Below are 14,136 nucleotides of genomic sequence, written 5' to 3'. Positions count from 1 at the left end.
CGGCCCCTTCGGGGCATGGATACAGCTGGGATCTGCTGGGATGTTCGCAGCAGATCCGTTGGGCCCTGCGGATTGCTGTGATGCTGTTGTATTGTGATTTGGGATGTTTGACAATGACTGCGGCTCTGTTGCTGAGCAGTTTTTGTGATTTGTTGTGTTGCACTGTCCTTCTGTGTATCATGGAGTATCATGGCCACTGCAGAACATTTCCTTTGTAACAGTAGTTGTACGTATGAAAATAAAAAATCATAAAATCTAATTATCAGGGCCCAAGGTTCTTAGAGCAAAAATGCCTTGCTAATACCAGAGGAGAATAGCCAGAGTAGTATTTTAACAAGGTGGCAGATTATTCACTTCACCTGTCTGTTTGCATCCAGGTTTTGATGTTTTGGCTGACTGATGTTAACAAAATGTGTGTTATTTCTTAGAGTTTTGAGACAAAAGATTGCATGAATACTTGAACAAGTTAATGTTGATGTGAATTAATACAGTCAAAGGAAAAAAAATATTAATCTAATAACATTAGGTTTCTATTCTGTAAATGTCCGATCACAGAAAACAAACAAAAAACACGTAATAAAAAAACATGGCAGGCTTTACAGTCAATAAATGTGCTAAACATAAACATATCACATAGTATATGAACTCTGAAGTACTGCTTTCTGCAGTGATAAAAAGGGTAAACAACAGTGCACACTTTCTTTTTCTAGGATAGTAGCCATTATGCTAAAAAAGTGCTTAAACAACACTGAATTTTGTGTCAGAATTTTGGGACACTGAGTGTTGAGGGACTCCTTGAAGACTCAAAATGGTATCACTGATATGTGACTATGTGACTGGACTAAGCATAACAACCTGTTACACTGATCCCACTGTTATAGTGCTTAATCCTCTTAATACTGTAAGTAGACTGTGTACACATATATTATTAATTCCAGCAAAGCAATTACAATTCTGTGCACAAAAGGGCACTACAGTCTTATACCTGTTGGGCTGCTAAAGCTCCTAGTATGCATTTCCTTTGCAAGAGATTAAATATATTTTTGAATGTCTAAATATTTTGATACAGAGCATCATGTACAACAGAATGCATACAGCTTTGCATGCTAGCTTTAGGTCATGGTGAAGACATCAACGTGAAAATCTCATTGAAAAATATTGACTTCAATGCAGAGATGAATTGGTTTCCATATATTTTTCTTTGCTGAACTTGCAGACAGAATTGACAAAAACAGAACACAGATAGTTATTATAGCATTGTGTCCATCACTTTCCCCCTTTCTCTTCTCTTTTTCTCTCATATTCTTTTCTCTTATCTCATTATCAAACCTTGGAATAAGCGCGTTTTAATGGAGAGTAAAAAATGTTTTTGATTTTCATTTCTTTACATGGAGTATGTACTTAGAGGCATCGTTTCATCTTTGCTCAGATCAGCGAGTTGCAATCTGTTATGTTTCCCTTGGTTATCCTCTTGTTTACACTCCCCCGCCCCTCCACCCAATTTCATTTTTTTTAACATTTCCTCCGCACCATTCCCCCATTACCAACATTCACCAAGTCTGTATGTTACTCATTCAGAGATAAAAAGCCATGGAGGAGGAAGAAATAAAGATGATAACGAAATAAGAAGGAAGACTGGATGAGCGTGTGCTTGAGGGCGGCGGCGGTGGTGGAATGTCAAATGATGCTCTGAGGGGTCTTTTTGCTCACTTTCACATCAGTAGGCAATGAAATTACAGCTATTTCAGTCACAGATAATGATGATAAAATCACTGCATTTCCAATCAAAGACCGTTAAGATTCCTCAAAGTCACTCCTCACAACACGACTTTATGTTCTCGCTTAAGTTTAAGTACAACAGTCCATTTCAACAACTGACATCCTACACAGTTTCACCTTGCATAATTTCAAACTTGCATCTCCTCCAGTGTTTCCTTTCTCTCCTGATCACACTAAATAAATGTGATTACGTAAACAGTCGTGGAGATGTAGGCTACTGCCTCTCCGAGGAACTTAAAAAACAGGAAGTGATCTTTTTCCTGCAAAATTTCTGCTTTTTTTGTGTTGTTAATCTTCCCTCGCAGCTAATCCAGTGGGCAGATCCACCATGATTATCTCTCCCCTTTATTCATAACCAGCCTGTCATTTCTCTCGTTCTCTCCCTTCATCCTCACTGCTCTCTCTGAGTCTTTTCTCCTCCGCTCTCTCCCGTGCACTTTTTAAGCTCCCTCCTCCTTTTTTTTTCTTTTCTCAAGTCTTTGAGATGAGAGTGAGTGACAAGAATAAATTATTTGACGCATTTTAAAGGAGCCACAGCAGCTACTGTAAGTGATATTATTGTGTTAGATTGTGTGCGTGCGACTATGAGCCACTGTATTGAGCAGATGAATAAATAGTGTTATTATTAGAACCAAAACAGTGATTTGAAAGGATAACGCAGCGGTAACAGCGTGCGCGTGTGATAACGATAATGAACAAGTGTGTTTCTTAGGAGGAGGATTGTCTTGACAAGGATGCTTTAATTAGATTAGACTCAGCGTGTTTTGATACCCCGCTGATGTGTGTGGGTGTGGATGCGTGTGTACATGTGTATGCATGCGTGTGGGTGGGTCGACGTAGCTCATGTGGAAGTGGTGGTGGGGGTGGGGGGTGTCTCAGCCAATGTTCCTCTTTCTTTATGCATACCCACGTCTATGCTCATGTCCATCTTCCTCACTCATCCTCCATTTGCTCGTTTCTATACGTTAGTATCTCTTGTCTGTAAAGCCTTATCTATCATATGCCTGAGAGAGAACATAGTCTTCTTTCTATTTCTACTCCAGTCCTCTCCTTTAAGTGTATCTGCTTATCTCATCCATTCGGCTCCTCTGATTACCCTCTTTTTTACCTCTCTAAACCACTCCTCCACGACCTCTTCGTCTGTCTGCCTTTTCCACCTTTTATCCCACCCTGCCTCCCATTTTTACCTTCATCTCCATCAGAGATGTCCTTGTGTTGTTTATTTGATCAGAGAGGTAGGACTTTTTTTTTTCTTTTACCATGAAAGCATCAGTCTAAATCACCAATTTGCTCAGAAACACAAGATAGCAACACACCAAAGGTATAATTAGTTCTTAATTAGAAACTTTATCTAATACATTACACAGCTGTAATCAGGAATGTGCTAACGAACCTGGACGCTGAAATAATTCCTACAATACAGAGGAGGCCGGATAATCTACCTCAAAGTGCTGGAGCAGTTGCCTGGAGACATTGTTACCTATTTTAGCAGGGGAAAAAATGTACATTATTTCACTTTGATATGTTTAGGAGAAGCTTGAAACTGTTTCGGGACTCATGCCAGTGCTGTGCTGTGAAGCACTTAGTGAGAAAACATGGTTATTACAAGAGTCTGCAAAACAAATCTGATGTAATGCGCTATGCTATAACTTACCATTAGGGCGTGCGTGTTTTGTGTGCATGTGTGCTTGTGTGTACGTATTTCAGTGCTGGAAGTAGCCAGGCTGAGCACGGATGGGAACCTCGCAGACCTGACATTCCCTCAGTCGGAACAACACGGAAACTCCATCCAGCTGTCAGCCAGCACTCTGAAACAGCATGGCAGAAATGGTAGCAGAGAAATCGCATGTTTTCCTCCTTGCACTTACTCTCACTGTGATCTCTGTCTCTCTGTGCCTCTCAATCTTCTTTTCTCACCCACTTGAAGTGTCAAATTTCTGTCATCATTGCTTTACAACAATTATCGAGTGCACTATTCGTGTCCCTTTCGTACAGGTGAGATCAGGATGGTGTTTGTCATGTACAAGAACTTGGGCTCCTACCTCTCCACGGAGAACGCCAGCGTCAGACTGAGCAGCGATGCCATCTATCCTAATTACTCTGTTATCGTCAACTCCCCGGTCATCACCGCATCCATTAACAAGGACAGCAATAAGGTTTACCTGTCAGAGCCTGTGGTCTTCACTGTCAAACATCTACAGGTGAGTTAAAAAAAAAAGATTTCACAAAAGACCAAAAGCAGCTAGAAATTGAAGGTTTGTAGCCAGAAGTTTAAAATCTTAATTCCTCTGTTCCATAGAAATCCACTGTTGTGCCAAAAAGTGTTGCTTTATAGGAAACAATATGAGAAATGTAGTTTACGCCATCAAAGCTTCGCATGTATAGTGTTCTGGTGCTGTAAATTCTGACTGACCACAGCTGGAAACACTTACCGGAAAATTGACTACTTACTCCGATTTGAGTAATGTTTGCTTCAACCTACAGACTTAAGCAATTAAAAAAAAAGAAAAGATTTATTTCCAGTCAATTCTACTTTATTCATGTAATGCCAAATCATACGTCATTTAAAGGTCATTTTAAGGTCGAGACTGACAATATTTGCAGAGAGACCCTGCAGTTCTCCAATATGGGAGGAAAAAAAGAAATATTTTTAGCAGGAAGAAACCTGCGACAGAACCAGACTTAGGGTGGGCGGCTGTCTGCCTTTATCAGTTGGGGTAAGAGGAAAGTGAAGAGTGAAAAGATGAGCAATGAGGAACAACAGCCACTCAGCAAGTAGGTGAGGTCAACAACATACTTGCTGAAAGGTACAGGTAACAAGAGTATAAAATGGATATGTGCAGGTTAGGCTTTAAAAGAGGAATCAAAAATATTCCCTGGATGCTTTATCAGGACCACTTGTCTAGCTGCTCATTAACGCAAATATCTAATGAGCCGGTTACATGGTTTGATCAAGCCGGTCTGCTGCGGTTCAAACTGAACATCAGAATGGAGCAGAAGAAAAGTGACTTAGACGTTGAACGTGGCACGGCTGTTGGTGCCAGGCGGGCTTCTGAGAATTTCAGAAACTGCTGATCTACTGGGATTTCTCCACATAGCCATCACTAGAGTTCACAGACAAAGGTCCAAAAAGGAGAAAATATCCAGTAAGCAGCAATTCTCTGGGTGAAAATGTCCTGCTGCTACAGCAACAGAAGAACACCACACCTGTCAGCTGAGAACACAAAAACACAGGCTCAGGCAAAATTGGATAAGAGAACACTGTGAAAATATTGCCAAATGTCAATTTCTGCCAGTACATTTAGATAGTATGGGTTGGTGTAAGCAACATAAAATGCATCCTGCCTTGTATCAGCAGTTCAGGCTAGCGGTGATGTAATTGTGTGGGGGATCATTTCTTGCACACTTTAGCCCCCCTTAGCTCCAGTTGAGCATCATTTTAAATGCCACAGCCTAACTGAGTATTGTTGCTGACTACATCCATCCCTTCATGACCACAGTGTACTCATCTTCTGATCACTGCTTCCAGCAAGATAACACGCTTTGTTACAAAACTCAAATCACCTCAAACTAATTTCTTGAACACAACAATCCACAATCACCAGATTTTACTCCAGCGCCTTTCAGAGCTTTGAATAATGGATGTGCAGATGACAAATCCGCAGCGACTGGATGATGCTGTGATGTCAGCATGGACCAAAATCTCAGAGTAATGTACCAGCTCCTCGTTGAATCTGTAGACAAAACAAAGAGTTATGGCACTTATGAAGCCAAAAAGAGATCTAGTTCGGTACTTTAGTTTAGTTTAGTGCATAATTCCACAGAAAGTGAGGGAAGTCTAAAAAGAACTGAAGAAAACTTGTTGTTTTCAGACTTCCGTATTAAATCATTGCATATTGCATGTTCCTGGGTCTGTGACTCAGGGTTAGCTGATCCAGCCCTGACTATATGACTAAAATAGTTTGAATAAAGGCTAGTTTTTTATTAACCTCTAGTTCACCTCTGCAGTATGCATTTGGGTCCAAACTTCCTGCATTTAATGACAGTATATAGTAGCAGTAATAGTAGTAGTAACCAGAGCAAAAGACATAAGGCATGAAACTGGGGCCTGATTCAGACAAAAACATGATGTATAGAAACCCTGGAAAGGCTCAAATATTAAAACGTTGTTTCTGTGTCATTGCGGGATGATGTTCAAACATCAAAATGTCTTGCAGCCATTTTTGATCACTTGTGTACTAACTTGGCTCGACTCGCGTTGACTTGCCCCAAATGACCAAATCATAACATTAGCAATTACTGCAGACTGAATTCCACATAACTTTATAAGAATTTCATAAGTATGAATTAGGGTGGTCAGTAACACGGTTTTATTTTGTGTTTGGCAGTAAAAAACAAAAATCCTCACTGTTTCTCTTGCTCTTTTTGAAAGTAGCTTTACCAACCCAACGCACACAGCTTCATCAGTTTACACAACACAAACAGCTCCTACACTCCAGAATCTCACACAACAAGCATGGACGCAGCTCTGTCACCTCCTCTCATGCCTCTATGTTTATTTGTTGCTGCAATCTCACATTCAGTCCCTTCTGTTTGTTGTTTTGTTGCTGTGTGTATTTGACTCTGTCTCTGTGTTTCTTCCTCTACATCCTTTTTCCACCAATTCCTCCTACCAGTTTCTCACTTTTTTTGGCTCACCGACCACTCCATGCTTTCTGCCTCCCACCTACCCATGACCGAGTATCTATTCTGCGTCCCCGTGTTCTCCCAACCCTCCTGCTTTTTTGTCTCTCAGTTCCTTCCTGTCTGTCTGGGTTTCTCTCAATCACACTCTGCCTCTCTTTCTCTCTCTCTCATCTTCCAGCATTCAGAAAAGAATTTCAATCCCAACTGTTCATTCTGGAGCTACTCCAAGCGCACCATGACGGGATTCTGGTCTACGCAGGACTGTCGTCTGCTGGCCACCAATCGTACACACACCAGCTGCTCCTGCACCCACCTTACCAGCTTTGCAGTGCTCATGGCCCACGTGGAGGTCAAGGTAGGCATTTTTCTCTGCTTGTGCATGCCAGAAGGGGGTGGGCAATATCTATGGGTCAGTTATTTATTATTTGATTCGCAGTGGTTGGTCAACATATTCTGAAAATAGAAGGAGAGGAAGAAAAGAAGAGAGAAAGACCACAACATCTGAAAAGTAAATTATGAATCTTTGGAGTCTGAATAACCACGTTGGCAGGGAAAATCTTTACAATTGATTTGTCAAGCTGCATGATGACATTGATTTGAGGGGGAAAATGTACTTCAAACATCTCAGAGTTCTGGATTACTAAAGCAGATACAAAAATAAGCTTCAGGTCTTATTTTCATTCTAAAAGTGATGCTTGACTGATCAGACAGTGAAAACATGTTTTTGTTTTCAGATTTTGGTTTTGTTTTGGGTTTTTTTAGATATCCATGAGCCTTAGTGGGTGGTTAATAAAAGCATTATTCTCCCGCCATGTGTGGGATAAGTACTTTTTGTCTCTCTCTCTCTTTTGTTATGTTAAGACCAAGTTTCTTTACACAAATCAGCCCTTGTAACTCTGGATATTGCGCGACACCTATTCCCTCCCCGTGGGCTAGGATGTGTGTTACTTCCAAAGGGGTCATGGTCAGAGCCAGCTCGGCTGCTCTGTGTGAACGCAGTGTGAGGGTCTGAGCAGTAGATCCATCACAACAGTGCTAGGTTGAACATTGCTCTACCTGCCAGCTTGCAGGACACTGATGGATAGAGCCAGCACACCTGTGCAACACAGCGTAACGCTGTGGCCCTGAACGCTCAACGACACACAACCAGACTCACATAAGCCAGGGGTTGGGGGGGGAGGGGATTTAACTGTCTGCTCCTACAGTTTGTTTCACCTTACAACAGTATGACTCATGTATGATGTTAGCATACCAAGGCTATGCATAGCTATAGTAGCTGTAAATTACATTGTTATTATTGAATTACCAACTTAAACTTGTCTCTCTGTTTGCACATTTCACAGAAAACAGGCAGCATGCACGACGTGCTCCTGGATGTCATCACGTGGGTGGGCATCCTGTTGTCACTGGTTTGCCTGCTTATCTGCATCTTCACCTTCTGCTTCTTCAGAGGGCTTCAGAGCGATCGCAACACCATTCACAAGAACCTCTGCATCAGCCTCTTCATCGCTGAGTCTCTGTTTCTGTATGGGATCAACAAAGCCGACCAGCCGGTGAGGGTCCTGTTCCCCTGTGTGAGCTTATGCGAGTGTGTGCAGTATACGCGGCGTATGGAAGAACATTACTTTGACCATAAATTCAGACAAGTCCACGGCACATGTTGGCATAACTATCCACTGACCAATACCACAAATCATCAGACTGTTTATTAACTTTGTGTCAGTGGTTTACCACACTTGTGCTACTACTGAATAAAACAGGAGATGTTGTACAGTAACAGTGATCTTTGGAATAAATCAAAGCCGTCGTTTCTCATAGTGATTGTGAAACAAAACAATATTCTTACTATTCTATGTAATAGAATTTGCAAAATTAAATGTATTTATTTTTTCTTCAACATGTTAAGTAATCCCATCATCAAAATCATGTACGTACTTGTGCGTATGTAAAAAGAACCTAATTTGCCTGCTTTGCAATCCATTCATAGTCAGCCATGATTTACAATGCAAAGAGCGCCCACAAAGATCTGCCATATAATGCGTTAAACCTTATGCAGCTCATATGAGGCCGATTTGTGAATATGAGTTCAGACTGCTTTCGATTAACACCTCAGTGCGGTTGGATTTCAGCTGTGACCTCAGTCTGTATACATCAGTACCCAACAGTAGAGTTACCTTGTACAAAAGCAAGGTAAAATAAAGACCATTAAAGATGGCTATTTTGAAAAAATTACTCTTGACACTGAAAGTTCTGGTCAAGTGGTGTTATGTATTTTCTTTATTTTCCCTCCTTATAAGTAGGCAATTCGTATTTGTCAAATACCCCTGAGACTGAGTGAAGCAGAATTTATGTACAATATAAGATAGAATATATTATAATTTTAGTTATTACTAATTATCTCATTATTATAGATGTGTTTAGTAAGATTAAACCTAAGCATTACTGACTAGTTAGCAGTTATCTGCTCTCGACCAGGCTCAGAGACAGACTAGTCCAAGTGAAACATCTAGAGCAAAGCTGGGAATTATTTTAAACAGATTCCTGCGATCCAGGTAAACATTTATATAGAAGTTTTTCATGAAGTCACATCTTTGTGGGCAAAAGTGCTAACTTATTGAATATGCTCTATATACTATTTTAAGAATGGTTCTACTCTCCACAGGCGTAATGGTAGCTCTAGCCTAATTGGTCGCAGTGGTACGTTTGTCAAATGTAGTGTCATTTGCAACATCATTGTGTTTTTCTGCATGTGGAATAGAAATGTGCGTTTTCAGAACAACAAATGCATCATTAACTGCACAAGTCCTTGTGACACTCAGAACAAATAGCCCTTCCCTCGAGAGCGTGGAGGCTTTTTAAAATCATGAGACACAATTTGCGAAGCATTTTCTTTGCGTATCACTTAAGCAACCAATCAAACTCTATCCCTGAAGGAATTCAGTGCAGTGCAGTTTTTTGGCTCAACAGTGGGGGATCCACATGGTGTGCATTCCAGTCATAGCCCAAGATGTATAATCCATATGGTCCGCATTCAGTACGCCAGTCATGGATTAGAACTTTAAACCTCACTTGGGTACAAGCGTTTTGCACACAAATCTTATGGGACAGATTCTGAGAGGAGATTCTCGCCTTTATTATCTCTGCACAAGGACACCTAAATAATAATCAACACACAGGAAAGGACGAGCTTTTTCACCACTTCTCTCTGTAAGTTAAGGCTCAAGGCTGTATCCTTTACCTCCCCCATAGTATACAAGAAGCCTCAGAACACCTTGAAGCATTTGCATCCTGCTGAGCTTTCAGTGAGAAAACCTTCTCACTGTAAATGAAGAGACAAAGCAAATTGGATGGAGAGCGCGTTTTGATCGTGGCGCTTGTGCGTTTCTCTTTGTCTGTGTGTTTGCGTGGGAGGGATCATGTTGTTTTGTTTTTGTGGGTTTTTTTTTTTGCATGTATGTGTGCTGCTGTATTTGCGTGTTGTTCTCCCGTTAATTACCGGTGACTATTCGTGACCTCCATTAACATCTTCAGCATCACTTAGCTCGAAGCCGGTTAATCCAGTAATTCCAGCAGGAAAACTAAATGACTTTGCATAAGCAGCCACTTTTTTTTTCTACCTGTGTGTGCATGCATGTGTGCGCCTTTGCCTGTGAAAGCTACACTCTGCGATCATCAGAAATGGAAATGAGTGACTCCCTCACCCCCTAAACTCATTGTCTCTCAGACATTAGGTAATTGTCTCTCGTTGCAAACTCCTCTATTATAAAAGTCTGTCTGTTAGCGCTTCCACTGAGTGATTTAGGAGTGACTCTTTAGATTAGAACATTGGCATGATTGACCAAGTTTCAGCGCTCATTCGTTTTGCACCTTTCTTTTTCTTAATCAACACTCTTTCTTTGCCATCGAATTGCCAAAATTATTAATGTCTTTTTAGGTTTGATCCCTGGCTTTTGTTTTTTTATTCACATTCTTTGCACCTCTGTGTTTTTTTCTTCTCTTCTTTGGAATGAGCAGAGTCTCTCGCAGGGTTTTCATCTATCACTCTAAGACTTACATGTCTTTCGTCCGTCACTGTTCACTGGCACGTCATTTAAAATAGATTTACTCACTTTCAGTGTATAAAACGCAGGGTTAGTTCTGGTAGGTGCAAAACGTTCTAATTTGTGTTTTGTGTTTGATAATTGCAATTCTCTAGGAAGTATGTTAACAAGCACAGTGTTTATCGTATGTAAAACATTTAGTTCTGCATTGGTAAAAGCGTAAAAAAGCTGTATGTTTTCACAGCTTTTTTTTCTTTTTCAAGCTCCGAAATCTGTCAACTTTTATGTGATTTTTCATTTGTCTCTTTCAAACCAAGATGCTGAGTCATTTTTGCAGCAGTTCCACTTATTTTGTTCATCTTTGGCATTGACAAAAATCATACTGTATTTTCAACAGCGCTGGCAAGTAATTCGCCCTCCTCAACAACTCATTGTCAGCCCCCTTTGAAAGTGCTTCGCTACATCTCTTTGAAATGTGGTCAATCAGCACGGGCTGCGGCGCTAACATGTCACTTATATTTTCTCATTTATCTTCCTGGACGACTTGTAGATTGTAGACTGTGAGTGAAGTGCGAGGGGGGGTCTCCAATAATATTGCTATTTTGAAGTGATTTTTTACTTTTTTTGTCATTCTGCCACCTGAAATTTCTGTCATAGTACACTATGATTGTGACTTCTATTTCACGTTGCCTTATTCTATCCCCTGCCTTACCTGTTCAAGCAGTGGCTGTCCAATATTTAATCACTTACGTTTTCTTCCTTAACTGAATATGATGCTTTCTAAATCTGACTCATACCCTTACTGCCTGTACTGTTTGCATCTTTATTTTTCTGCCTCATCAGTGCAAGTGTCCAGCACAATAAATATTTCCTGAGTTTAATGTTACTGTATTTTTAAACCCTCTCAATCCTTTATTTGCCTCACCAGATTGTCTGCGCAGTCTTTGCGGCCCTGCTCCATTTCTTCTTCTTGGCAGCGTTCACCTGGATGTTCCTGGAAGGGGTACAGCTCTACATCATGCTGGTAGAGGTGTTTGAGAGCGAACACTCCAGGACTAAGTACTTCTACCTGGCAGGATATGGAGTACCTGCTGTCATAGTGGCCGTCTCCGCTGCTGTGGACTATAGGAGCTACGGCACCGACCGAGTGTAAGGATGCTGCTGAAGAATGCGTGAAGGAAGGATGGATGACGGGGCAAGGGAGGGAAAGGGAGGGAGGCTGGAGTGCCTGCTGTCATTTTGGCTGCGTTTGCCACAGTGGACTCAACAAGCTGTGGCACTTCTGAAGAGTCAATACAGAGAGAACGAGTGGAGAGAGAGAGGCAAAGAAGGATGGAGAGTGGTAGAGAAGTATTGGGGACACGCAGGGGGAGGATGCACCACAGAGTGCCTGCATGAGCATGGCAGCAACAATGTGTGAATATGGAAGGATTTAACAGGCGGGGCAGAAGGAGGGGGTGTACAGTGGAGTATGCCGAGGGAGAAAAAAAACTGCTTTAAGTGTGAGAATGGAGGGATGGGATAGGAAAAGATGGAGTTGTGTGTCAGGATGTTCACACATCCACACTGGCTTACGCTTGCGCATTAAAATAAAACCAGCTTCTCTGGAGAAGAGTAGTGGAAGATGAGCACATACATTAAAAGCACATACATTAAAAGCACAAGGTAACGTATTTGTGCATGCTTGACTTGTATAACCCTAGAAAAAGGATGAATCCAAGAAAGGACAGGCAGCATCTCATTACAGGCTTAATACACAAACTACAGATTCAAAGAGAGTGAACGTAAGAGTTTCACCTGCACACTTCATTCATGCTTTGACTCTGAAAAGAGGCCAACATTCTAATTATTAAGTACATATGCATATGAAATGTATATTGCATATATAATATATATAAGGCACAGTCATGTTCATAACCTGTTCTCCATTCAAATCATAAGACTAAACACTAACAATGTGGACTTTGCACTGAAAGGCTACAGCTTTAGAGGTGTTTCATCCCTCAGCTGCTTATAAATGAGTCGCTCCGTGTTGAGGGTGAAAAATGACGTGTGGTTATAGATATAAATGATTCACCTTCTAAAATGCTCCCAGTCGCTGGTCATTTGGGGACCTTTAGTCGTTCTGACATTGCAGCTTTCCACAAGCTACACTCTACTCGACCAGCTCTGAAAGACGAGGGAAGGGTTGAATTTAGCAGTGTTTAACCATCAAGCCACACCAGTCCTCATGCCACTTAGATCAATATTTCATTGCCTGATGATCATTAAAACATGAGAGTCTCAGTGCCAAGCTTTGGGTGAATAATCACAAACAGAGTGTCGTAAAGGACCTGAGACAACTGCTGTGACTTTAAATGCAAAATGATGTGAAATATTTTGGGACAATGAAGCAGAGCTTATATGTAAAAGGTGCACATAACCAAAAATAAATGCATGAATATAATATTTTCAATATTTTCTTTTGTAATGTTGCATCCAGGCCATTAATGCTCTTGCTCGTCATGTCCTCGTGCCCCATGGGCCTTGTGGATCTGAAAAGTAAATGAAATTGGAAATTTTTAAAAAGCAGAAACGAACTTACACGATCCATTTATCAGCCCAGGCTTGAAAATGACACTGTGTATCATTTTTGACATAACACATTGAGACAAAACCTTTGAAAATATCATCTGCCATTCCTGCTGTGTCACCTTGTCACATAACACAGACTGTTCTTCTTCACAGTAGCCAGTGGCACTGAGTCTCATTCATGTACCGTAATGAAGGTGGCTACGAGTTAGCAAAGGAGCCCTAATGGAGGATACTGTGACACAGTCAGGGACCCATAATGGAGGGTTCTCTAATGTGGTGGAAATTGAAAGATTAATAATTCAAAAGCAGCTGGTCATGAATCAGTTGGCCATTTTGCTCCAGCCGTTTTTCTCTGGCACCTTTTTCGGCAACTAGTTGGGTCTGACCTCAGTGGAGGGCACTCTTTTTTTCTTCTTCTCCTTCCCCTGCTTGCTGCAGTTGATGAGTCAAGGTGTTTTGGGGTTATATAATTTTGCATACAGCAGTATATCTTTTACAACCAATCCTAACCTTGTGGTCCAAAATGATTGTATGTGTGTGTGTGTGTGTTTGTGGTTATATGTTCATGCGTGTCTTCTGAAAGTGTGCTTGTGTGCATATACACACTGAATGTGCATGCACTTGTGTCCCTCCTTTCTCCTTTAACCTCAACACAGCCATCCGCAGACTCCATAAATAGCCTCGTATGAGGTCTGCATCCATAACTCAGTATTCAAATGAACACAGTCATGTCATATTTTTGCGACTGCAGGATGTGGCCATGTCATATATCTGTGCCCTTAGGGAGAAGTAAAGCTTTATTTATCACAGGTGCTTATCCCTCGCTGTCTCCCCCCTCTGTGTGTGATGTATGTTCGAGGTGTGTGTATAGGCTATTTTCCTCCATCTTGCAACACCTTTCTTCCTGTTCTTCATCTCTTTCACTTTTTACATCCACCCCAGTTCTGTTTTGTCCTCGCTCTGTCGTGATGCATTTGATATACTGCGTGTCATAATGTGCTCCTTTTTTTTCCTCCAGCTTGCGTCCTGTCAGTGATTATATGTGTGAAACCGTGAT

At 41.2% G+C, this 14,136-nt stretch overlaps 1 protein-coding gene across 8 annotated transcripts in view; it reads left to right on the top strand.

The window, feature by feature from the left end:
• The window catches only part of adgrl3.1 (adhesion G protein-coupled receptor L3.1), an 87,255-nt gene that overhangs the window by 55,556 nt on the left and 17,563 nt on the right, over positions 1-14,136 (top strand). For all 8 annotated transcript variants that reach the window (XM_086295933.1, XM_086295925.1, XM_086295932.1 and 5 more), the window contains 5 exons: positions 3,487-3,609; positions 3,775-3,980; positions 6,644-6,820; positions 7,809-8,018; positions 11,434-11,654. In XM_086295933.1, coding sequence (XP_086152059.1) covers positions 3,487-3,609; positions 3,775-3,980; positions 6,644-6,820; positions 7,809-8,018; positions 11,434-11,654 — 937 coding nt within the window. The remainder of the gene's footprint in view (positions 1-3,486; positions 3,610-3,774; positions 3,981-6,643; positions 6,821-7,808; positions 8,019-11,433; positions 11,655-14,136) is intronic.

Source organism: Aulonocara sp. 'chitande type north' Nkhata Bay, linkage group LG6, assembly GCF_057382095.1.
Source record: "Aulonocara sp. 'chitande type north' Nkhata Bay isolate Kocher_YH1m ecotype deep benthic linkage group LG6, A_spYH_male_GT1.1, whole genome shotgun sequence".
Lineage (NCBI taxonomy): Eukaryota > Metazoa > Chordata > Actinopteri > Cichliformes > Cichlidae > Aulonocara > Aulonocara sp. 'chitande type north' Nkhata Bay.
Note: the sequence above shows the minus strand (reverse complement) of the source record. Positions and strands in the feature narration are given on the sequence as shown.